The following is a 26,148-nucleotide window of genomic DNA, read 5'->3' as shown; positions in this document are numbered from 1 at the left end:
TCCCTGTGCTAAACAGGAGACTTTTATTAGTTAATCTAGTTTATACATAGTAGTGTGTATATGTCAATCTCAATCTCCCAATTCATCCCACTCCCCACTTCCCACCCTTGTATCCATAAGTCCACTATCTATATGTGTCTCTATTTCTGCTTTGCAAATAAGTTCATCTGTATCATTTTTCTAGATTCCACATATAATCAATATTATACAATGTTTGTCTTTCTCTTTCTGACTCTGTATGACAGTCTCTCGGTCGCCAGTGTCTCTGCAAACTTCACAATTCCATTCCTTTTTAGGACTGAGTAATACTCCATTGTACACATCTTCTTTATCCATCCTTCTATTGGCGGACATTCATGTTGCCTCAATGCCCTGCCTCTTGTAAATAGTGCTGCAATAATCGTCGGAATGCATGTGTTTTTTGAATTATAGTTTTCTCCAAGTATCCTCTCAGGAGTCGGGTTGCTGGATCATATAGTGGTTCTATTTTTAGTTTTTTAAGGACCCTTCATGCTGTTCTCTATATTGGCTGTATCAATTTGTATTCCCACCAACAGTGTAAGAGGACTCCCTTTTTTCCATACTCTCTCCAGCATTTATTGCTTGTAGACTTTTCGATGATGGCCACTCTGACTGCGATTCCTCACAGTAGCTTTGATCTTCGTTTCTCTAATAATGTGTGATGGTGAGCATCTTTTCATGGGCTTGTTGGCCATCTGTGTATCTTCTCTGGATAAATGCCTATTTAGATCTTCCACCCATTTTTTGATTGGGTTGTTTGTTTTTTGATACTGATTTGATTTTGATAGTAAGTGATATCAGTATTGTTTGTGTATTTTGGAGATTGATCTGTTATTGGTTGCTTCATTGCAAATATTTTCTCCCATTCTGCGGGCTGTCTTTTCATCTTATTTATGATTTTCTTTACTGCATAAAAGCTTTTAAGTTTCACTATGCCCCATTTGTTTATTTTTTGTTTTATTTCCATTACTCAAGGAAATGAATCAAAAAAGGTCTTGTTGTGATTTATGTCCAAGAGTATTCTGCCTATGTTTTCCTCTAAGAGTTTGATAGTGTCTGGCCTTACCTTTAGGTCTTTAATCAATTTTAAGTTTATTTTTGTATATAGTGTTGCTGCTGCTGCTAAGTCACTTCAGTCGTGTCTGACTCTGTGCGACCCCATAGACAGCAGCCTACCAGGCTCCCCCGTCCCTGGGATTCTCTGGGCAAGAACACTGGAGTGGGTTGCCATTTCCTTCTCCAAAGCAGGAAAGTGAAAAGTGAAAGTGAAGTTGCTCAGTCGTGTCGCTCTTAGCAACCCCATGGACTGCAGCCCACCAGGCTCCTCCGTCCATGGGATTTTCCAGGCAAGAGTACTGGAGTGGGGTGCCATTGCCTTCTCCAGTATATAGTGTTAGGGAGTGTTCTAATTTCATTATTTTACATGTAGCTGTCCAGTCTTCCCCCCACCACTTACTGAAGACACTGCATTTCTCTATTATATATTCTTGCCTCCTTTGTCAAAGATTAGGTGACCATAGGTGTGTGGGTTTATCTCTGGGCTTTCTATCTGGTTTCACTGATCTATATTTCTGTTTTTGTGCCAGTACCATGATGACTGTAGGTTCATATTATTGTCTGAAGTCAGGGAGCTTGGTCCTTCCGCCTCCGTTTTTCTTTCTCAAAATTGCTTTGCCTATTTGGGGTATTCTAATTCTGTGGAAAATGCCCTTGGTAATTTGATAGGGATTGTACTGAATTTTTAGGTTGCTTGGGGCAGTACAGTCATTTTCACAATGACTTCTTCCAAGCCAAGAACATGGTGTATCTCTCCATCTGCTTGTGGCATCTTTACTTTCATTCATCAGTGTCTTATTGTTTTCTGAGTACACATCTTTTGCCTCCTGGGGTAGGTTAATTCCCAGGATTTCATTCTTTTAGTTACAATGGTAAATGAGATTGTTTCCTTAATTTCTCTTTTGATCTTTCGTTGTTAGTGTATGGAAATGGAAGAGATTTCTGTGTATTAATTTTGTATCATGCAACTTTACCAAGCTGCTTGATTAGCTCTAATAGTTTTCTGGTGGCATCTTAAGGATTTTTTATGTATAGTATCATGTCATCAACAAACAGTGACAGTTTTACTTCAGTTTGAATTTCTTTGATTTCTTTTTCTTCTCTGTTTGCCATGGCTGGGACTTCTAAAACTATATTGAATGAAAGTGGTGAGAGTACATATACCGGTCAGAATGGCCATTATCAAAAAATCTATAAACATAAATGCTGACGAGGGTTTGGAGAAAAGGGAACCCTCTCACACTGTTGGTGGGAATGTAAATTGATACAGCCATTACAGAAGACAGTATGAAAATTCCTTTTAAAAGTAGGAATAAAACTACCATATGACCCAACAAGCTCACTACTGGGCAAATACCCTGAGGAAACCATAACTGAAAAAGACACATGTACCACAGTGCTCACTGAGGCACTATTTACAACAGCTAGGACTTGGAAGCAACCTAGATGTCCATCGACAGATGAATGGATAAAGAAGCTGGAGTACATATATACAATGGAATACTGCTGTTGAGTCTCCAAGTCATGTCTGACTCTTTGTGACCCCATGGACTGTAGCAAGCCAGGCTTTCCTGTCCCTCACCATCTCCCAGAGTTTGCCGAGGTTCATGTCCATAGAATCAGTGATGCCGTCCAACCATCTCATCTTCTGTCACCCTCTTCTTCTATCTTCAATAATTCCCAGTGTCAGGGTCTTTTCCAATGAGTCAGGTGTTCACATTGGGTAGCTAAAATATTGAAGCTTCAGTGTCAGCATCAGTCCTTCCAAAGAGTATTCAGGGTTGATATCCTTTAAGACTCACTGGTTTGATCTCTTTGCTTCCCAAGGGACTCTCAAGAGTCTTCTCCAGCAGCAAAGTTCGAAAGCATCAGTTCTTTGGAGCTCTGCCTTCTTTATTGTCCAGCTCTCACATTTGTACATTACTACTGGAAAGATCATTGCTTTGACTATATGGACCTTGGTTGACAAAGTGAAGTCTTTGCTTTTTAGAATATGTACTGCCAAAGCAAGCACTATCCACTCTTTTTTAGATTCTTTTTTCATATAGGTCATTAGAGAGTATTGAGAAGAGCTCCCTGGGCTATATAGTAGGTCCTTAAAGTGAAGTCATTCAGTCGTGTCTGACTCTTTGTGACCTCGTGGACTGTAGCCTACCAAGCTCCTCCATCCATGGGATTCTCCAGGCAAGAATACTGGAGTGGGTTGCCAGTGAATTGAGTGGGAATTTAATTCATATAGTGGTGTGTTTATGTCAATCCCAATCTTCTAATTTATTCCTCCTCCACTTCCCCCTGGCAAACAAGTTTGTTTTCTACATCTATTATGTAGGGAAAAAAACCTCTGCCTTATTACTTCATAGTTGTAGCAACCATGTCAAGGTACAGTAAGAAAAAATTTATTACACAATTTCATATCACATACACAAGAAAGACAAGTATAAAAAATATCATGCCTCAGGGAAAACCAATATTAAGAAAAACCAGAAAAATCAGAGTTGCCACAACGTGAGCTGGAAAAAAAGAAAAAAAATAGATGTCAGTCTTGGGTATTTTATTCTAATGCTCAGTGTATGAAAGTCAACTTTAACCTTTTCAATACAAATCTATGAGCTGCAGTACTATTCAAGGCATGTACATTTCACCATGCTGTTCAGTTGCTCAGTTGTGTCCAAGTCTTTATGACCCCATGGACTGCAGCATGCCAGGTTTCCCTGTCCTTCCTCATCTCCCAGAGCTTGCTCAAACTCATGTCTATTGACTCCGCAATGCCATCCAACACCACAGTTCAAAAGCATCAGTTCTTCTGTGCTCAGCAGTCCAACTCCATATGAAATGAAACACTAACGTTTTCCCAAGGAATCCACACCAAAGACTATGTCTAACACCTGTCTGATTCACATGCAGGCTTTTCTGGGAATCTCTTGGGGGTCAAGGGTAGGATCTAGTCAGTGGTCTAGAAACTCTTATGCCTTTCATGTCTTTAAAAATTGTAGCCCCTTCAGCACTATTTTGCCCAGGTTTTGTCAGATGCCATCTATTCAAAATAAGCATCAAGAGCTGCTTCACCTCCAACGTTCCAGAGTACTTAGATTTTGATGATGAGCAGCATGAATACATCCATATTTAGGGATGCAACAGATGTTCTTTAATGAGATTATGTCACCAACAATGCAACCATTAGTCAAAACAAATTTCTATTTAATTGAGCAAAAAATAAACAAGAGGCGGCGTCATTATCTCCTGGCCAGGGTATATAAAGGGCCCCGAGCAAGGGGAAGACACTCACACCTGAGAACACTCAACTCCTCTCACCACCTCAGCCCCACTCGGCCCCACACACCACCATGACCGGCTCCTGCTGCGGCCCCACCTTCTCCTCCCTCAGCTGTGGCGGAGGCTGCCTCCAGCCCTGCTACTACCGCGACCCCTGCTGCTGCCGCCCAGTGTCCTGCCAGACCACCGTGAGCCGCCCCGTGACCTTCGTGTCCCGCTGCACGCGCCCCATCTGCGAGCCCTGCCGCCGCCCGGTCTGCTGCGACCCCTGCAGCCTGCAGGAGGGCTGCTGCCGCCCCATCACCTGCTGCCCCACGTCGTGCCAGGCCGTGGTGTGCCGCCCCTGCTGCTGGGCCACCACGTGCTGCCAGCCCGTCTCTGTGCAGTCCCCGTGCTGCCGCCCCACCAGCTGCCAGCCGGCCCCCTGCCGCACCACCTGCCGCACCTTCAGGACCTCCCCCTGCTGCTGAGCAGTGCACTGCCTGCGCAGAGCAAGCAACCGACCGTCTGAAAAAGTTCAACCCCCATTTCTCTACCTAACAAACTTCTTGCCCTGAGCCCTTAAGACCTCGCATCAACTAGGAACTGGAGATGCAGGCTCATCTATTAAGGCTTGGGCTATTCTCAAGTAACAACTTCCTTCTTCCCTTCTTATATCTTAAGTCTTGAAGCATGTTTGTTTTCTAATAAACTTCTTTTTTGGCCCAGCAAACACAACTTTGGTTTTACTTATTCATTCTATTTTTTGTATTAAATGTAAGCATAACAAAAATAGACAGATTGCCTACCGTCTGCAAACCATAGACTGTATTAAAGTTGGGTTAATGTCATCTTATTCAAGAAATTTCCAGGAGATGAAACAAACTCACAGTAATTAACCAACGATTAGAATATGAAAATGTACAACAGACTGTCAACAGAGAAGTGAAGTCGCTCAGTCGTGTCCGACTCTTTGCGACCCCAGGGACTGTGGCCCATCAGGCTGCTCCGTCCATGGGATTCTCCAGGCAAGAATACTGGAGTGGGTTGCCATTTTCCGTCAACAGAGAAGTTACTATCAATTGGGGAGAACAAGAAAGACTGAAAAAGAAGCTAACATTTCATATGAGTCAAGATTTAGGTGTCCAGATCTCAGGGAAGATGGCATTTTCAATAATGGAAACAGTATTGACAAAGGTATAAAGAAGTTGTTCAGAGATTATTAGAGTGGGATATAGATAAAATGCTAATGAAAGATCATTTTCAAAAGTTGGTGTGCTTTTAGAACTAGCCAAAAGAATATGCCATTTATTCAACAAACACAAAGAGCTGTTGAAAGCCTTAGGGCAGGGGAACGGCATGGCAGGAGTTGGGCATAAGGATGATTTCTGTGTTAGATGTTTATAAAAACAAGGGGCCAGAGGCTAGACATGATAATGACTATACAGAAGCAATCAAGAGACCACTGCCATGGTCTAAGTGATACACAGTAAGAGTTAACTGAGACATTGCCACGGAATAAAAAAGACACAAAGAATATGGCAGACACAGAAACCCAGGTGGAGAATTAACCCATCTGAATGTAGGAAACAAGAAACCACTAGGGATAAAATAATTAGAAATTGCAGATCTATGGGAAACTCTTCTGGTCAGAAGATACTTAAAACAATTTTTACATATTTATACTTACTTGCTGTGTATTTAAAACCACACAGAAATGTTAGAAGAAAACAGAGAAGACAGTGAGTTTTACTAACTTTAATTGATTCTGGAAAGCAACACAGTGTAAAATAAAATGAACTGATCTAGGAATGAGGAATAGAAGTTTTATACCCATCTCTTCTGGCTGTGTACTGGCTGTGTAAATGGAGCAAGTTACTAGCCTCTCCAAAGTGCAGTCAATCCTAAACTCCATAGCATTCTAATATCAACTGATGCTGAGAGGAAATTAGAAATAGTTCACACCACAACAATAATATTTCAATTTAGAACTTTGAAGCTGAATGTTTCCTTCTTTTTTTCTGTTTCACAACATCAATCTTTTTTCAAATTTATTTATTTTTAATTGGAGGATAATTTCTTTGCAATATTGTGTTGGTTTCTGCCATACGTCAACATGAATCAGCCATAGGCACACGTAGGTCCTCTCCCTCTTTAACCTCCTTCTCACTTCCCACCCCATCCCTCCTCTCTAGGCAGTCCCAGAGCACCCAGTTTGAGCTGCCTGTGACATACAGCATATTCCCACTGGCTATCTGTTTTACGTATGGTAATATAGATGTTTCAATGCTAGTCTCTCTATTTGTCCAAACCTCTCCTTTGCCCACTGGGTCCACAAGTCTGTTTTCTGGTCTGCATCTCCATAGGAACATCCTGTTCCTATGTTCAAGTCTGGCTTATTGCTACTATGCCAATTTGTGCGCTAGAGTAAAACATGAGGCAGCAGATTGAGTCTTGCCGTCTACATAATCCTTCAGTGCCCCAGGCATAATAGTATTCAATAAACATGTGCTATTTATAAAAAGAATGATGTCAGTTTCCAAACCTATAAAATTAAATGGTTGGACAAAATGATATACTAAGTTTTTGATCTCTAACATTCAGTGATTCCCCTAACCATCCTTTAACATCATACTTGTAGTCATGGTTACCATGATGTGGACATCTTTATTGACACTGCCATGAATCACTCTTTAATGGAATTCTATCGCTGTACAAACCAAACCTCCACCTCATAAAAGCTAACTATGTGCTTCTATTCAGGGTTGGACAGCAAGAACAAACCTACCACAATTAGCAAAAACGTATGCTTTTGACCACCACTCTTTTCATTTCCTCCTGTATAACTCCAAACTTCTCATGGAAAATCGCAAATTTTGGAAACCACCAAGAATTGTTTTGACCTTTGTTTTGCTGAAATTTATCTTAATCTCTTTGCACTTTATCTACTGAATGACATTTGATCATCCATTCCCTTCGTTGTGTTCAGTCGCTGAGTAGTGTCCAACTCTAATCTGCCTTATAAGACTGTGATCCAGCATTCTAACATGTATACTATCATGTAAGAATTGAATCGCCAGTCTATGTCTGATGCAGGATACAGCATGCTTGGGGCTGGTGCATGGGGATGACCCAGAGAGATGTTATGGGGAGGGAGGTGTGCGGGGGGTTCATGTTTGGGAACGCATGTAAGAATGAAGGAATTTAAAATTAAAAAAATAAAAAAAATAAAAAATAAAGTGTTTCCTAGCTTCTGCTTCTTCTTTTATTGGTTCTCTTTCCTAAACTCAATTGTCATGCTCTTTGGTCCAATATCATCCTTTCATAGGAAACAAGTTGTAGTTACATAAAAATTGACATAAATTGAAAATGAATCCCACCTTTGAGAAATAAATACTGTTCAGATAATCCACAGAGAAGTGATTCTTATCCTTCAGAGAGAAATGTCAATTACACATAAAATTTTTGTGACTTTTTTTCCTAATTACTGGGTATGAATTTTAGTCCTTCTTTTAAATTTGTGTTATTAATATTAACAACAAAATATAGTAAATTGGGATGGAGATTTCATACTCTCCTCAGTGATAAGTATTTCATCAAGTCTGAATGTGTGAAGTTCAAGAGAGATCATAGAAAGTGGAGAGATCCAATTTCTGGAAAGATCTATGAATTCCTATGAATGTGAAGTTTATCAGTTTCTATCTGGCTGTTTGTAGAAACTATAATTTCAATTACTTAAAAAAGTAGGAAGGCTTAGACACGGGACAATCAATGGTTAATAATTTTATTCTGGAGACTGAAGGTTTGGAAAATATGATCCCATAGTCACATTGTCTTATGAGTGACAGTGATGTAATCATAAGCATAATACAAAGGCTGAGACTTGAGAAATTACAGCATTATTTGAAAACAAAACATCAGTATTTTTACCAAAGACAAACACGTTTGGTGAGTATTAGCTGAGTAATAAGGAAAATCCAATTTGGAGATATATTTAAAATAACTCATTATTTCAACAATCAGAGGGGCCTATTACTGTGGAAAAGATCGTTTAAAAGAGTAATAAGATAAAAATGCTGTCCATCACAAAAACAGGAAGTGGCAAAATTCTATAAAAGGCCTGGGTGGAACAAGCAGACCAAACTCAGAAACTTCTCCAAGCATCCCAGCTCTCAGCCTAACCCCTGACACCATGGCCTGCTGTTCCACCAGCTTCTGTGGATTTCCCATCTGTTCCACTGCTGGGACCTGTGGCTCCAGCTGCTGCCGATCAACCTGCAGTCAGACCAGCTGCTGCCAGCCAACTTCCATCCAGACCAGCTGCTGCCAGCCAACCTGCCTCCAGACCAGTGGCTGTGAGACCGGCTGTGGCATTGGTGGCAGCATTGGCTATGACCAGGTGGGTAGCAGCGGAGCTGTGAGCAGCCGCACCAGGTGGTGCCGCCCTGACTGCCGCGTGGAGGGCACCAGCCTGCCTCCCTGCTGTGTGGTGAGCTGCACATCCCCGTCCTGCTGCCAGCTGTACTATGCCCAGGCCTCCTGCTGCCGCCCATCCTACTGTGGACAGTCCTGCTGCCGCCCAGCCTGCTGCTGCCAGCCCACCTGCACTGAGCCCGTCTGTGAGCCCACCTGCTCCCAACCCATCTGTTAAAAACCTACTGATGGAAATTCTAAGACAATGGCACTTCAAAATTAGCCAATGTACAGTCCCAACAAACTTCTAAGGAATAGTACCCATAACCCAGCTTACCACCTCATGTCAGAAGGCTACATAATTTCCCTAACATGGAAAATTGATTTATAATAAAAAACCAAAAATATTTCATAGATCTGGATATCAACAGAAGTCTTACAGCGTGAAAAGAAATGTGTAATACTTTACTATAAATATCTTCTGAAATGTTTCAACAACTCATTGGCTTTTGGGTTTAATAAAATTTTTCATTCTTCAGTGATGAAGTCATTGTTGGAGCTTTCTTTTCTTTGGTATCTGTTATTGATATTGGGATACTGGGATTTCTCAAAATGTCAATAAATGTAGCGTAGCACTGCGGTTTTTCTTTATTACGGTGCTTTTAGCAGTGGCCTTTAAAAGGTGGTTTTCCTTGTCTATCTACAGTCAAAATATATGATTAAAAGAATACATCAGTATTTAGACACTATTCCCTGAAGTCCTCAAGTATGCAAATTAATGGGTTAGGTGTCCCAGAATACCAATTTTATGTCATTTGGCTTCTTGAGGTGTCACCAAAAACATTCAGTTCATTCATATATGATTCTGTGGACAGTTCTTTAAACTATCAAGGATATAAAAGTAATGCATAATTGGAAAGACAGTTATTAGGATAAGATGTGGGCTTCCCTGGAAGCTCAGCTGGTAAAGAATCTGCTTGCAATGCAGAAGACCCCTGGGTCTGATTCCTGGGTCAGGAAGATCCCCTGGAGAAGGGACAGGTTATCCTCTCCAGTATTATTAAGCTTCCCTGGCGGCTCCAATGATAAAAAAAATCTGCCTGCATTGTGAAAGACCTGGGTTCAATCCCTGGGTTGGGAAGATCCCCTGGAGGAGGGCATGGCAACCACTCTAGTATTCTTGTCTGGAGAATCCCCATGGACAGAGGGGCCTGGTGGGCTACAGTCCATGGGGTTGCAAAGAGTTGGACAGGACAGAGTAACTAAGCACAGCACAGCACATCATAAGGTGTAAGGCGTCCTGAACTCTAGTCCCCACTTTGTAACCCACAATCCATGACCTCTTGAACAAGTCCCTTTGCTTGCCTAGGGCCCTGTTTCTAACCTGGAGAATGATATAATTGAATTTTATTTCTTGCAATGTCCCTTACAGGCATAGGATATTAGATCATTTCCTACATACATGACACATTGATAATTAGTCCCTTCACATGCCCAAAGGGGAAAGAATATTCAATGGTCAAATAGTGTTACATGTGTTATCAACATATGGAAGGTATATACAGCACCTGAGAAAATTAAAAGGACTGAGATGCCCTATGATGAAGGAATCTCTATAACCATCACTCACTGGTTCCCATAGAATCCTTGAGTCATTTATTACCAACTATTGAAGCTGAAGCTCCAATACTTTGGCCCCCTGATGCAAAGAACTGACTCACTGGAAAAGACCCTGATGCAGGGAAAGATTGAAGGCAGGAGAAGAAGGGGATAACAGAGGATGAAATGGTTGGATGAAATCACTGACTTGATAGATATGAGTTTAGGCAAGCTCCAGGAGTTGATGATGGACAGGAAAGCCTGGAGTGCTGCCATCCATGGGGTCGAAAAGAGTTGGGCACAACTGGGAGACTGAACTGACTGACTCTGAACATCCTGTTAGCAGTTAATTCTAGTACTCCTCAAAATATTCTTTGGAAAGTGAGGAAAGGGAATTATAACTGATGTATTTTGTAATATCTACACAATTCCCTCCTGTATGGTGAAGCAAAAAATAAATGGCCATTGCAGGGCTGGGTTTATATGAACACGAAGTTGGTATCCACCATCCTCATGCTAACCTCCAAGGAGCGTTCCAGAATGAAGCAAAGATGAAATAAAAGACACTTCGTGGAACTTCTGTGCTAAAGGATGAAATCTTTGGTCATAAAATCAAAGTGGTGAGTCAATCACTGGAGGTAGAGGAGAATGGGAATGACTTGTTGTTGTTCAGTCACTAAGTCATGTCTGACTCTTTGTGACCCATAAACTGAAGCAGGCCAGGCTTCTCTGTCCTTCACTATCTTCCTGAGTTTGTTCAGACTCACATCCATTGAGTCAGTGATGCCATCCAATATTTCATCCTCTGTTGCCCCCTTCTCCTCTTGCCCTCAATCTTTCCCAGCATCAGGGTCTTTTCTAATGAGTCAGCTCTTTGCATCAGATGGCCAAAGTATTGGAGCTTCAGCTTCAGCATCTGTCCTTCCAATGAATATTCAGGGTTGATTTCTTTTAGGATTGACTTGTTTGATATCCTTGTAGTCCAAGGGACTCTCAAGAGTCTTCCCCAGCACCAAACTTTAGGAATGTTTACCTAAGGGTTATTAGATGTTCTTCTGGGGGATGAAGAAGTTTTGAAACTGGAGGGAGGTGTGGTGGTTACACAATATAATGAATGCACTAAATACCACTCAGTTGTACACTTTAAAACAGTTCATTGTCTATTATGTGAATTTCACTTCAATTAATCCAAGAGATGGGGTCTCCATTAGTGCAAATTTCAAGAATTAGAAAAAGGCACCACCTTGAGGTAGACGCAATGAGGAATATACATTTTGTTGAGACATAGCTCTGTGTAAAGAAAGAATCTACTTCCTCTGAGTAGGCAAAGTCCCTCATCGGGACACAACCTACACACTCAAACACAGTGGCTCCAAAATGTGGTCATCACTCTACCCACTCAAATACCACTCTCTTGTCTCCCATCAGGTTGGTAAGATTTAGCTTGGATTCACCTTTCATTTAGAAGGACCTCAGTTTCAAAGCACAAGAAAGAGCTCGTTGGCACTGAGGAGAGAAGAGAAGGGTCTTGTTTGTGTGTGTGTTAGTCACTCGGTCTTGTCCTACTCTTTGCGACATCATGGACTATAGCCCATCATGCTTCTCTGTCCATGGAATTCTCCAGGTAAGAATACTGGCTTGGGTAGGCATTCCCTTCTCCAGGGAATCTTCCCAACACAGGGGTCGAACCCAGGTCTACCACATTGCGGGCAGATTCTTTACTGTCTGAGCCACAAGTTGGGGATGAGATGAAGTCCTTGAAGTTTATGTGCTATCTAGTCTTGGTCACTGGAATGAGAGCCTAGAAACACAGAATCCCAGGTAGGATAGACTGTTCATTTGGTTGGTACTTCAACCATGTCTTACGTCTGAGGAATCTAAGAAAGGTAGACGCAACTTAATTTAAAAACCAGTAAAATAGAGTTTAAGAAATTGGAAAGAACCCCTTACACTTTAACTAGAAAACTGGAACCCTAACATCTTAATGAATAATAACTCAAAACTTTAATATCTGTGAACAAAGGCCAACATTGAAGCATAACAGACAAACACATTTTATGCATAACAAACACACATTTATGATTCTGGTATTGTCTGGGCCCCATAGCTTCAGTGAAGTAATCAGAACCAAAGAGAATAAGCACAGCAATAAAGAAGTGTTAGTGATAAAGGACCTGGCATTTTTTTTCCCCAAAGAAGACTACAGATAGGGGTACCCAGGATAGAAAATTTACACAGGGAAGCATCACAAATCATTACAACTTCTTACTCTATTTCTATGGAAACTAATCAGGAAGACATGGGTTTAAGTGGTAGGAAGAAAGATTCTGATTAAACTTTATTTTCTTGATTTATTTAGAGAGGGTGAAGAAATGGTCAGATTAGTTTTCATTCTGTAGCAGAACAATAGAATTCTCAAATTTAAGTGTCATATCTTGCAATGGTTAACCTTATGTAGCAACTTTGACAGCTAAGGAATCCCTAAATAGCTGGTAAACATTTCTGGGTATATCTGTGGTGGGTATTTCTGAAGAGATTGGCATTTGAATTGATGGATTGAGTAAAGATTGCCTATCACCAATATCAGTAGGCACTGTCCCGTTCACTGAAGGCCTGAATAGAACAAGAAGGGTGCTCTCTCTTGCTTGCGCATATCCGTCTTCCCCAGCCCTCGGGCATGGGGCCCTGACTCTGCAGGCTTTGGACTTGAACTGGAACTTACACCATTGGCTCCCCTGGTTCTCAGGCCTTCAAGTTTGAAGTGAAATTATAATACTGACTTTCCTGGGTCTTCAGCTTGTAGACAGTAGATCATAAGACTTCTCAGCTTCCAAAATTGCCTAATAAATCCCTTTGTACATATTTATATCTATGTAACCACTTCTGTTTCTCTAGAAAACACTGACTAATACATCTTACTCTTAATTCTATAAGTGTAACTAAAGACAGAAACACGAAAACTGAGCTAAATTTTGCACTGAGAGAGTTGTTGCAAATAATGCCACAGTAGAAAAGTATAGAAATGGAAGGCTGATATGCAATTCTACTGTCTCCAGTGCCCTGCATTTCAGCTCTTCAAACATCTAAACTTTTTGCAAGGGGATAAAAATACTTTTAGTATCAAAGATTCTGCTGAGTTTCACTATGAATTAAATAGCTGGTGAGATCATAATAATGACAATTACTACAATTAGCATATTACAAACATCCGAGGTGAAAAAAATAGCTAATCAAAGAATCTATGTTATATAGATTTGCTTAAGGAGAAAAAGCAAAATAGTCACAAAGAAATATACCAAATTCAATGTGGGATTTGAAAATACTTAATTCAGACGAAGGAAGAGTTAGGGCATAAACTCAAAGCTGTCATACCTGGAGAAGCACAACAAGCATTTATTGTTCTGGTTTAAGCCTCATAAGTCCAGATTACCTTTCACTGTCCCTAAACAAAACCTTTATCTTCACCTTATCAGTTGCCTCATTCAAACTGTACAGTTACACAAACTTTATAGCTAACTAGATTACTCTCTAACATCTGAAATAAACTACACACTGAAGCTCTAATGCATTACAGTATGCTACATAGTCCAGGATTAATGTATTGAGTGTGGTTTTTCTTATGGTTACCAAAGGGGAAAGGTGGGGGAGGTGTATAAATTAGGGGTTTGGGATTAACATATATACACACACATATATACACACTACAAAATAATCAACAAGGACCTGCTGTATAGCACAGAGAACTGCTCAATGTTTTGTAGAAGCCTGGATGGGACGGAGTTTGTGGGAGAATGGATACATGTATATGTATGGTTGAGTCCCTTTGCTGTCCATCTGAAACTATCACACCATTGTTAAATGGCTATACTCTAATACAAAATAAAAAGTTTATTAAAAAAACCTTCAGTTCTGGTTTCCTCAGGATTCATGTTGATGTATGCCAAAACCAATACAATATTGTAAAGTAACTAGCCTCCAATTAAAATAAATAAATAAAAATAAAAATTAAAAAACCAAGGACCTACTGTATAACACAGGGAACTCTGCTCAATACTCAATAATAACCTAAATGGGAAAAGAATCTTTATGTATATATATATGTTGAATCACTTTGCTGTGCACCTGAAACCGATACAACATTGTAAGTCAACTATACTCTGATACAAAATTTAAATTTTTAAAAAAAATTTTAAAGAGTGTGATTTTATGCAGTTAAGAACATTGAAATCTATAGAAAATCCTAAAATCAAAGATTAAAGTCACAAATCAAGTAAGTTAACTTTTTAGCACTTGCTATTTCCTTGAAGTGTGCTTTTGTATAGTTAAAAAATAAAATCTCCAGAAATGTCTCTACTGAAGAGCATTACTACTTACCCTATGGTTTATCTTTCTTCCCTTCACCCTAAAAAATGCCTAAGAAAGTGGTCAAATTGTAACATCTTGTCACTCACTCTTTGATTTTCCCTAGGACAATGGCTTAGCTAGGAAAGAACAAATTGACTATAGTGGTAAAAAGAGCTTAGTGTGGGGACTTTCCTGGAAGTCCACTGGTTAAGACTGTGCTTCCATTACAGGAAGAGTAGCTTTGATCCCTGGTTGGAGAACTAAGATCCCACTTGCAGCATGGTACGGGCAAAATATTTTTAAAAGTTAGTTTAGTCTGGAAACCCATGGTGTGGATTCAAATCGCAGATTAGGCACTTCTTAGTGTGAACTTGGACAAATTACTTAATCTGTGACTCGGTATTATCACATGGATGATGGGAATAGCAATGGTACCTCCCCTATAGAATTGCTATGAAGAATAAATGAACCGATACATGCACCGCTTCAGAACCTCTTGGGCATATAATAAGTGCTCCAAAAATATTATCAGTGGTAAATCATCCATATTTCCTAGTCCTAAAGACAGAGTCTTTTTCTTTCTGACCAACTTCACTGTCAAGGTGAAGATGAAAAAAGCAGAGAATGCGCAGCAGTTAACATTGGAGGCCACTTGGCTGGGAGTTAAACTGTCATATGAGACTCGAGAGCTCAATTATAAGGGTCAACACTGAGTAACATTGACACTCCCTTTAAAGGTGAAGCATCACTCAATTATTCTTTGGGCGATAAGCATATTTTAACAAATATGTGGAATTAGGGGTTACGTATGCAGTGAATGCTAATGACTACTTGACCATAGTGAAAAATGCTAATTGAAGACCAAATAAAATTAACTTTCAAAGCTTTCAGAGAAAAACAAATAACTCAGGGACAGGCCAATTACCATTCAGAGACAAGTTGTTTTAAAGCAAACAAGGAAGAGACATTAAGAATTATGCAAATAGCAGCCAGTAGAGGCTTATAAAAGGCCCACTGTGGAAGTGTCCATCAAAGCTCAAAAACTTCTCTTAACAACCCTCCTCTCAATCTAACCCCTGACACCATGGCCTGCTGTTCCACCAGTTTCTGTGGATTTCCCATCTGTTCCTCTGTTGGAACCTGTGGCTCCAGCTGCGGCCAGCCAACCTCCTGCCAGACCAGTTGCTGCCAGCCAACTTCCATCCAAACCAGCTGCTGCCAACCGATCTCCATCCAGACCAGCGGCTGCCAGCCAACCTGCCTCCAGACCAGTGGCTGTGAGACCGGCTGTGGCATTGGTGGCAGCATTGGCTATGACCAGGTGGGTAGCAGTGGAGCTGTGAGCAGCCGCACCAGGTGGTGCCGCCCTGACTGCCGCGTGGAGGGCACCAGCCTGCCTCCCTGCTGTGTGGTGAGCTGCACATCCCCGTCCTGCTGCCAGCTGTACTATGCCCAGGCCTCCTGCTGCCGCCCATCCTACTGTGGACAGTCCTGCTGCCGCCCAGCCTGCTGCTGCCAGCCCACCTGCATTGAGCCCGTCTGTGAGCCCACCTGCTGAAAGCAAGGCTGCTGATTTTCAACTTGAAAGTTCAACTTCAGTCCATGAAGTAATTATCTCTTCCACCATCCTTGAACCATTAACAAGTTCTTGAACTTTAATCAAAATTTTATGAGGGGTTACCAAATATTTGGGCTTCATAGACTTATCTGATTCCATTCAATATTAAAAAGATGTTGATTTCTCCTCTAAGCTGACCAAAATACAAATATGACCCAGTAAATGGGAAAACCAGTTTGAGTCAGGATTGACTTTCAGCAAGCCTCCTCTTCACAGCTCATTGCTGCCAAGGCTGAGGAAGAACCATCTCTCCTTCTCAGATACATTCACCTCCTAAACTCCACCATTTTGCAAATTGCACTTCTTATGAAAAGGGAATAATATACAAAGATCTAATAAAATATATACATTTGATACAGCAAACATCTCTTTTTCTTCATTGAGTGTTGCACAAAAGATTCTAATCTGACTATATTCCATGCTATTCTTCTTATACCATGTTAGGAAATATGATCAAATCCCAGAGAGGTTAATCCCCATAAAAAGCACAAACTAAAAAAAATTGAGGGTTTATCAATAGGGGGGTGATTGAATAAAATGTTGTATGATCATACTCTGGAATATTACTGCTGCTTAAATGACTAATATGCACAATCAAGATGAAATGGATAAATTTCTAGAAACACACAACATACTGAAACTGAATCATGAGTAAATAGAAAATCTGAACAGATGTATAATTAATAAGGAGATGAAATCAGTAATAAAGTTTCTCAACAAAGAAAATTCTGGTACCAGAAGTTTTCACTGGTGAATTCTGTAAAACATTTAAGAAAAAATTAAGCACTAGTCCTCCTAAGATTCTTCCAAAAACTTGAAGATAAAGAAACTCTTCTAAATTCATTCTGCTAGACCAGCATTACTCTAATACCAAAGCCAAACAAAGAAAATACAAGAAAGGAAAGTTACAGACCAATATCCCTGATGAATACTGACACAAGAAATATCAGTGAAATATTATCAAACAGGCTTCAACAGCATATTTAAAAAGACTATACACCATGACCCAATGAGATTTTGTCCTAGGATACAAATATGGTTTAATATATGAAAATCAATCAATGTAATACATCATATAAACAGAATTAAGTGAGGGAACATTTGGTTATCACAATAGATGCAGAAAAAGTATTTGAGGTAATTCAATAACCTTTTGTAATAAAAAAAAAAAAAACACTCAACAAACTAGAACTAGAAGGAAACTGCCTCAGCACAACAAAAGCCATACATGAGAATCCCATGTGAATATCATACTCAACACTGAAAAACTGAAACCTTTCTTCTGGATCAGGGACAAGAGAAGGATGTCCACTTTCACTTATTCTATTTAATCATAGTACTAGAAGGCATAGCCAGAGCAATTAGGCAAGAAAAAGAAATGAAAGTCATAAGATTTACAATTGTCTCTATTTGCAAATGATGTGATATTATAAACAGAAAATCTTAGATTCTACCAAAAAAATGTTACAAATTTAGTGAAGTTTTTGGATATGAAATCAATACATAAAGTTTCTTGCACTTCTATACACTAACAACATTCTGTCAGAAAGAAAAATTCAAGAAACAATCAAATTAACAATAGCATTAAAGAGAATAAAATACTTATGAATAAACTTATCCAGGATGTGGAAGGTCTGTGCACTGAAAAGTGTAAGACGTGAATGAAAGGAACTAAAGAAGATACAAATAAATTAAAGGTAGTCCATGCTTGTGGCTGGAAGAATTAATATTGCTTAAATGTCCATACTACCCAAAGCAATCTATAGATCAAGGCAATCCTTATTAGAATATCAATGGCATTTTCCTCAGAGATAGAACAAACTATCCTAAAATTTGTGGAACCACAAAAGGCCCTGAATATCCAAAGCAATCTTGAGAAAGAAGAACAAAGCTGGAGGCATCTTACTCCCTGATTTCAAACTACACTACAAAGCTAAAGTAGTCAAAACAGCATGGTACTGACACAAAAGCAGGCATAGAGACAAACATGAAACAGAACAGAGAGCCCAGAAATAACCCTCATCTATATTGTCAAGAGATTTGCAAGAGAAGTGCCAAGAACATTTAGTAGGAAAGGACAATCTTTTCCACAAATGGTGTTGGGAAAACTGGATATCAACATGCAAAAGAATGAAGTTGGACCTTTATCTTAAAACTTCTACAAAAATTAACTCAAAATGGATCAAAGACTTAAATAAGAGTTAAAGCTATAAAATTATCTAAAGAAAACATACAGCAAAAGCTTCATGATACTGGATTTGATGATTTCTTGCATATGACACCAAAAGAACAGGCAACAAAAGTTAAAAATAAACTGAACTACACAAAAATTAAAAACTTCCCTGCATCAAAGGACACGCAAAGAGTCAGACACAACTTAAGTGACTGAACAACAATAACAATTAACAAAATGAAAGGGCAATCGACAGAATGGGAGAAGATATTTGCAAATCATAGATTCCAGAATAAAAAAGAATCCCTACAACTCAATAAAAGGAACACCAACTCTAAAACAACAACAAAATTTGGGCAAAGGATATGAATCCACATAACTCCAAAGAAGATATACAAATGGCAAAAAAAAAAAAAAGACCACATGAAAAGATGCTCAGTGTTATTGATAATTAGGAAAATGCAAACCAAAACCACAATGACATACCACCTCACATCCATTTGAACAGCTATTCTTAAAACACTCAAAAAGTATTGGCAAGGACATGGAAAAATTGGAACCCTTGTGCACTGCTGGTGGGAATGTAAATGATATACCCACTATGGGAAGCAATATGACAGTTACTCAAAAAATCAAAGATAGAATTACCATCTGATCTAACAATTGTACTCTTAAGTATACACCCCCCAAAATTGAGAGCATGTTCTTGAAGAGATATTTGTACACTCATGTTCCTGCATGATTAATTATAATAATTAAAAGATGGAAGCAGCCCAAGTGTCATTGATGGATGACTGGATAAACAAATTGTGGGATATGCACATAAAGGAATCTTATTCAGCCTTAAAAAAGAAGGAAATTCTGTCATACTCTTCAAGGTGGATCAATCTTGAGGACATTATGCTTAGTGAAATAACCCAGCCACAAAAGGACAAATACTGTCTGATCCAACGTAAATGAGGTACAAAGAGTGGTTGAATTCATCAAGACACAGAGTAGGATAATGATTGCCAAGAGTTTGGGGAGGGGAGAATGGGGAAGTGGGATTTAATGGATACAGAGTTTCAGTTTTGTAAGATAAGAGTTCTGGAGATTGATTGCACAACAGTGTGAACATGCTTAACACTAGTAGAGTGAACTATTAAAATTTGTTAAGATGGTAAATTTTATGTTGTGTATATTTTATTAAAAATTTTTAATAATAAATAGGTATAGTGTGTTAGTCATTCAGTCATGTCAAATCTTTGCAACCCCATGGACTGTAGCCTGCCAGGCTCCTCTGTCCTTGGAGTTCTCCAGGCAAGATTACTGGAGTGGGTATCCTCCCAGCCCAGGGATCAAAAGCAGGTCTCTTGCATTGCATAAACAGGTATAAGAGATTCCAACTCTACTAAGTTAAATGATGTATATGTACATACTCTGGTTTACGTTTGCAAAAGCAGGGAGAAATGTGATAGAACATGCCCTAAAACTGTTAATATTGATTATCTCTGAAGTACTAGTTTTGGGAGGGATGTGTATGTTTTGGGAAAAGGGAGAATAACATTAATTTTTCTTTATATGTCTGCATACTGTTTGACTTATTAAAATGTGTATTCATTGCTACCTTATTATTTTTAAATTAGCAAAGTCAGAAAACAAGCTACAGGAAAAGTCACTAAGGGTTTCGGTTGAGAATGTATACATTAATAACAAAAATACTAGAGTGCTGAGGATCCTGTAGCTTACACAAATGGGGCATAGAAAGGCATGCTTCTTTTGATGTTGGTGACTCAGGTGATAGTTCATGTTCTGGTGACACTAATAGACATTCCAAGTCTAGACAAATTGTTTACAAAATCATGATCCTTAATTGAATGACCACTTAGGAAGGGAATGTTCAGTTTAGACAAACTCTGCCTAAAGGCTATCAAAGGACATTTATGACAAAGCAAGCCAGGGCAACGGTTAGCCAAAGTCTAATCTATCACACAACTTCCATGATGAGTCTTGGCTTGACCCAAAGGGCGAAGAAGAAACATAATGAGATTTAATTGAACAATGACAAAAGCAGGCTATTCAAAATGCTATTTATAACCTTCTTAACAACTCAAATATTAGCCAATCAGAGACTGAATTTCAATGGTATCCAGGAAAAATGCTAAATGTGAGGGAAATAACATAGCTCTACAGGATGTATAAAAGGACAGATGTAGAAGGTGGAGCCAAAACTCAAAAACTTCTCTTAACAACCCTCCTCTCAACCCAACTCCTGACACCATGGCCTGCTGTTCCACCAGCTTCTGTGGATTTCCCATCTGTTCCACTGGTGGGACCTGTGGCTCCAGTCCCTGCCAGCCGACCTGCTGCCAGACCAGCTGCTGCCAGCCAACCTCCATCCAGACCAGCTGCTGCCAGCCAACTTCCATCCAGACCAGCTGCTGCCAGCCAACTTCCATTCAGACCAGCTGCTGCCAGCCAACCTGCCTCCAGACCAGTGGCTGTGAGACCGGCTGTGGCATTGGTGGCAGCATTGGCTATGGCCAGGTGGGTAGCAGCGGAGCTGTGAGCAGCCGCACCAGGTGGTGCCGCCCTGACTGCCGCGTGGAGGGCACCAGCCTGCCTCCCTGCTGTGTGGTGAGCTGCACATCCCCGTCCTGCTGCCAGCTGTACTATGCCCAGGCCTCCTGCTGCCGCCCATCCTACTGTGGACAGTCCTGCTGCCGCCCAGCCTGCTGCTGCCAGCCCACCTGCACTGAGCCCGTCTGTGAGCCCAGCTGCTGTGAGCCCACCTGCTGAAAGCAAGGCTGCTGATTACTTAAGAATGAAGGGGGAAGCAAAACAAACCTGCTCTGATCTCTGAAGAACCGTTCAATTTTTCTTGGATGCTAAGTATCATGAAGTTTCTAAGCTGCTCAGAAATGAAAGTCTTAGGACACTTTTGAATGTTCTGAAATAGCACGCTGAAAACAGGCCTCAACCACGGTGTCTGGATTTCCTGCCTTGCTTGAGCAGAGTACCAGACTCGAGTAGCTCTTCATTTCAGTGACATCTCTGATCTCTTTCCTCTCTCTTGTTCCCATATATTTTCAGACCTGCTTTCTCCTTCAATATCCTCTGTTAATTTCAAATAAAATATTTAAACTTGCAAAGCAAACTGAGTTATTTTCTTCCTTCTACCTTCAAGAGTGAATTTGACAGTAATGCTAAGGCATGAACATAAAGTCTAAGCCAGAGAGATTAAATACAAATTACATTATGCTTAAATCTATTGCTTAGCAAAATGCTCCATGCATTAAATAATCTTTGTAGTTGTTCAAATACTTACCTGATCTAATCTGTTGTGAAAAGAAAGAAAGTGAAGTCATTTAGTCGTGTCCAACTCTTTGCAACCCTATGGACTGTAGCCCACCAGAGTCCTCTATCCATGGGGATTCTCCAGGCAAGAATACTGGAGTGGGTTGCCATTTCCTTCTCCAGGGGATCTTGCCAATCCAGAGATCAAATCCAGGTCTCCCACACTGCAGGCAGACTCTTTACCCTCTGAGCCACCAGGCTCTTTTTACCTAACATTTTCAGATTGATCAAAGCTACAGATGTAATCCTATCATATTTTAATCTCCTTCTGCTTAATAGAGTAGATGTTCTCCTTCATGCAGGCCCCATATCTAAAGAAATTGTACTACCTATTAACTAGATTTCAAAATATCAACCAGATACTATCAGATACTATCTATTTTCCAAGATCATTTATGTTCAGTTCCTATACCTTAGCCTATTGTATTCTTCCCGCTGATTCCCAAATTGCTCTCTAAGTTTCAAACCCAACACTAACTGCCATTAACTGTATTTTTATGGTGTATCTATGGTCTCAATGAGAATAGAACAAATAGCTGCAGAGATAGCCAGTGAGTTCTACCATCCCCATTCTAATGGATGTGTCAGACACATCCATTAGAAATCTGAAACAACTATGTATTTTATACTTTGCAACCCAATCTGAAAAATGTTCCCAATAAATGCACACACATCTGGAACAAAAAATACCTCTTAAAATTTAATTTTTTCAGTTCTTAAGTATGTGAGCACAACATACAAAACACAATAGGAGAAAACGTAGAACACATTGAGAACAATATTTTTGAGACAATTACAAGCTCCCGGCACTCACCTCTATCGTTCAGCTGGTGGCAGTGATAGGTCACACACAAGATTACTTATTTCAGAGAAGAATAAAGTAGATACAGTGCACCCTTCAAAATGTCAGAGCTTATCGATGCTTTTTCTTCAGACTTAGTTCAACTATTAAATACAAAAAGATGTCAGCTTCTCCTGTTCCCTTTTGACAATCATAAGGACTGCTTCATGAGAGGCACTACAGCTTAAAAGTTCTATTTAATCATTTATAAGTGGTATAGACACTCATGAATCATGCCTTTTACTCCACCCATTGAAAATCAGATTCAATAAACATTTATTAAGGTTCTACCAGAAGCGAAGCACTGTGGTGGTGATCTTTCTGTATACTATATCATTTGGTTCACAAGGAAATATTTCTGGCCTGGAACACAAGTAATATTTACACATTTCAAATTGGTTGAAATCAAAGGAAAAATGATGGTGATTTATTTGATGTTGGAATAAATGAGTTGGAAGCTTTTAATTATGTGTGACCAAAGGTACCTTTCAATTCAGTGGATGTCTTGATGTTCTAAATTCAAGAGAATTCAGTCTATATATTCAAGAGGGGGAAAAAAAAATAGCTAAAAACAGCACAATTACTCTTAGCCTTAGAGACCTGGACAGAGAATCACATGGAATAACTACCTCTACAAAATGAGGGTGTTGACATGGACAAAAATGGGAGGGCTCTTTGAACATGGAAAACCACAAACCTATTCCAAAGAGCAAAGGACCAATATGAGGAGTCCAAATGAAACTATAAAACGAAGTAATTTCTAAACTGCTGCTCATAATGTATCATAGGTATTTCAATGTAAGCCAATCAGAGGACCACTGAAAAACAAATTTATACAAAAACAAGGAAGATATGCCAAGAAGTCTATAAATAGCAGCTAGCGCAGATATATAAAAGGCCTGACACAGAAGTCACCACCCAAAATCCTCCAAGCATTGCAATTCTCAGCCCAACTCCTGACACCATGGCCTGTTGCTCCACCAGCTTCTGTGGATTTCCCACTTGCTCCACTGGTGGGACCTGTGGTTCCAACTTTTGCCAGCCAACCTGCTGCCAGACCAGCTGCTGCCAGCCAACCTCCATTCAGACCAGCTGCTGCCAGCCGACCTCTATCCAGACCAGCTGCTGCCAGCCAACTTCCATCCAAACCAGCTGCTGCCAACCGATCTCCATCCAGACCAGCTGCTGCCAGCCAACCTGCCTCCAGACCAGTGGCTGTGAGACTGGCTGTGGCATAGGTGGCAGCATTGACTATGGCCAGGTGGGTAGCAGCGGAGCTGTGAGCAGCCGCACCAGGTGGTGCCGCCCTGACTGCCGCGTGGAGGGCACCAGCCTACCTCCCTGCTGTGTGGTGAGCTGCACATCCCCGTCCTGCTGCCAGCTGTACTATGCCCAGGCCTCCTGCTGCCGCCCATCCTACTGTGGACAGTCCTGCTGCCGCCCAGCCTGCTGCTGCCAGCCCACCTGCATTGAGCCCGTCTGTGAGCCCACCTGCTGTGAGCCCACCTGCTGAAAGCAAGGTTGCTCATTTAAAATTGCCCAGGACACAGTATCTCTGAATAATTTATCGCCTCAACCACCCATGGACAGCTAACAAGCTCTTAGTCTCCCATTTGGGTTTTTGTTATGGGCGCTACCGAGTATATGAGTTCTATCTGATTTCATTCTACAATGAATATCTGTACTTTCCACGGCAGATGCTGCGTACCACCTGCTCATCATCAAATTGCTTTGGCTATACTATTTCTGATTTTGATGCAAGGTTGAATATTGCTGACATATTGTGGAATTTATCCTTTTGAACTGCGCACAAGCCTATTTCTCCTGCTTTATGATCTATTTTTAGCTTCTGTTTGTCCCCAAATTTTTACAACATCAAAGGCACCTGAGTATAGATAAGTGACATCTTCAGATGTCACCAATGAGAATAGAAGCTCTTCACCCAATGTTCAGCTTCTAAGACGGAGACTAGACTTTTCCATATTTCAGCATCTGATTCCATCCTCCTCTTTGCCTGTTGGCTATTTCAATTATATCTGTGATTCAGTGTCTTCTGTAATTTTTTAATAAATGTGACATACGGGGCAAAGAAATCACGGCCTTTGTGTCCACTTACACGTAAAATGGGTTAATTTCTTCTGATTAAAAGATGCCTATTTTAAAGAAATACATTTGTTTCTTTCTGAAAGGGACTGAAGTCATATACAGTGTAATAATTTAGTCATTTTTCCAGTAAAAATTTATTGACTACCACTTCTAAAGCAAGAACTAAGAAGATCAGAAAGATGAAAAATTGGTTCTTATCCTTGAGGACTTTACTATCCAACAAAAAAAAGTATATGTGGAAGTAGTTACATACAATATGGCAAGATAAATTGTATTCCCTTAGCAGCTGATAGAAGAAACTCTCTCTGTCTCAGGGGCAGACGCTTTTGTGGCCAGTATGCCTTGACAGTCAACTTTCTTTCTCTTTTTTTTTTTCAAACCTGGCTGTATCTATTTATTTTATTTTTTTGGAGGCTAATTACTTTACAATATTGTAGTGGTTTTTGCCATACATTGACATGAATCAGCCATGGGTTTACCTGTGTTCCCCATCCTGAACCCCCCTCGCACCTCCCTCCCCATCCCATCCCTCTAGGTCATCCCAGTGCACCAGCCCCAAGCACCCTGTATCATGCATCGAACCTGGACAGTGAACTTTCAACAGGTACATCCACATGGGAAGAAGTGTGTTAGCAACCCCAAAAGCCCAGAGAAGAATGTAAAATAAATTACACATGAAACAAAGAAAGGAACATTTTTTACTCCATAAAGAGAGTGAAGGAAAAAGAGAGGAGAGATCTAGTTCAGGAAGTTATGAACATTACTCTCTTTTTTGTCCTTTCCCATTAAATCACCAAACTAACAAAATTCTCATGTATAGATCGTCCTTCCTATGAAAACCAGTGAAGGAAGTCAGTTTCCTGTCTGGATTGATTCAAGGAAAGATGGAGTTCAGCCCAGGAGCCAGACAGAAAAGTGGGACCACAAGAAAGTAATGCCTCAGGAACTCTCAGAAATTGTAGAGGTGATTTGATAGGCATTACTGTGGAAAGTAATATCTTGGTTATGTAGACTTCAGATAAAACAGAAGGACCAGCAACAGGATTTCAAAATGGAAGTGATCACTTTGAAACAAGAAGGGACTATCCTGGGGGAAGCATCAGAGAAGGCTTCACAAAGAGGTGATCTTTGAAGTGGACCTTGAAAGTCATTCTAAATGTAAGGAAAAGAGTTAAACACCTTGTCAGTCGTATCACTAGCAATTTTTTTTTTCCATTTGGTAGGTCGTCTTTTCATTTTGTCAATGTTTTCCTTTGTTGTGCAGAATCTTTTAAATTTAAGTTATTTATTGGTTTATATATGATTTTATTTCTTTTGCCGTAGGACACAGATCTAAAAAAAATATTACTATGGCTTATGTCAAAGAGTGTTCTGCCAATATTCTCTTCT

The 26,148-nt window shown here is 40.2% G+C and overlaps 5 protein-coding genes across 5 annotated transcripts; all 5 read left to right on the top strand.

The window, feature by feature from the left end:
• The first annotated feature begins 4,421 nt into the window (after positions 1 to 4,421).
• Positions 4,422 to 4,820, top strand: LOC138414712 (keratin, high-sulfur matrix protein, IIIA3-like). Its single transcript, XM_069542439.1, has one exon. It carries the CDS (start codon positions 4,422 to 4,424, stop codon positions 4,818 to 4,820), a length of 399 nt encoding a protein of 132 aa, XP_069398540.1.
• Positions 4,821 to 8,521: 3,701 nt separating this feature from the next.
• On the top strand, positions 8,522 to 8,980 carry LOC138414711 (keratin, high-sulfur matrix protein, B2C). The gene has a single exon (XM_069542438.1). The coding sequence runs from the start codon at positions 8,522 to 8,524 to the stop codon at positions 8,978 to 8,980; it is 459 nt and encodes a 152-aa protein (XP_069398539.1).
• A 6,789-nt stretch (positions 8,981 to 15,769) lies between these two features.
• Positions 15,770 to 16,243, top strand: LOC138414710 (keratin, high-sulfur matrix protein, B2B). Its single transcript, XM_069542437.1, has one exon. It carries the CDS (start codon positions 15,770 to 15,772, stop codon positions 16,241 to 16,243), a length of 474 nt encoding a protein of 157 aa, XP_069398538.1.
• A 4,492-nt stretch (positions 16,244 to 20,735) lies between these two features.
• Positions 20,736 to 21,254, top strand: LOC138414709 (keratin, high-sulfur matrix protein, B2A). Its single transcript, XM_069542436.1, has one exon. The coding sequence runs from the start codon at positions 20,736 to 20,738 to the stop codon at positions 21,252 to 21,254; it is 519 nt and encodes a 172-aa protein (XP_069398537.1).
• Positions 21,255 to 23,617: 2,363 nt separating this feature from the next.
• LOC138414708 (keratin, high-sulfur matrix protein, B2D) lies at positions 23,618 to 24,166 on the top strand. The gene has a single exon (XM_069542435.1). The coding sequence runs from the start codon at positions 23,618 to 23,620 to the stop codon at positions 24,164 to 24,166; it is 549 nt and encodes a 182-aa protein (XP_069398536.1).
• The last annotated feature ends 1,982 nt before the right edge of the window (positions 24,167 to 26,148 follow it).

The sequence above is a fragment of the Ovis canadensis genome, chromosome 11 (assembly GCF_042477335.2).
Source record: "Ovis canadensis isolate MfBH-ARS-UI-01 breed Bighorn chromosome 11, ARS-UI_OviCan_v2, whole genome shotgun sequence".
NCBI lineage: Eukaryota > Metazoa > Chordata > Mammalia > Artiodactyla > Bovidae > Ovis > Ovis canadensis.
This window is presented reverse-complemented; position numbering and strand designations above follow the sequence as displayed.

Bases quoted from the DNA above. Each gene is read 5' to 3' on its own strand.
- LOC138414712 (XM_069542439.1), top strand. From the start codon at position 4,422: ATGACCGGCTCCTGCTGCGGCCCCACCTTCTCCTCCCTCAGCTGTGGC.
- LOC138414711 (XM_069542438.1), top strand. From the start codon at position 8,522: ATGGCCTGCTGTTCCACCAGCTTCTGTGGATTTCCCATCTGTTCCACT.
- LOC138414710 (XM_069542437.1), top strand. From the start codon at position 15,770: ATGGCCTGCTGTTCCACCAGTTTCTGTGGATTTCCCATCTGTTCCTCT.
- LOC138414709 (XM_069542436.1), top strand. From the start codon at position 20,736: ATGGCCTGCTGTTCCACCAGCTTCTGTGGATTTCCCATCTGTTCCACT.
- LOC138414708 (XM_069542435.1), top strand. From the start codon at position 23,618: ATGGCCTGTTGCTCCACCAGCTTCTGTGGATTTCCCACTTGCTCCACT.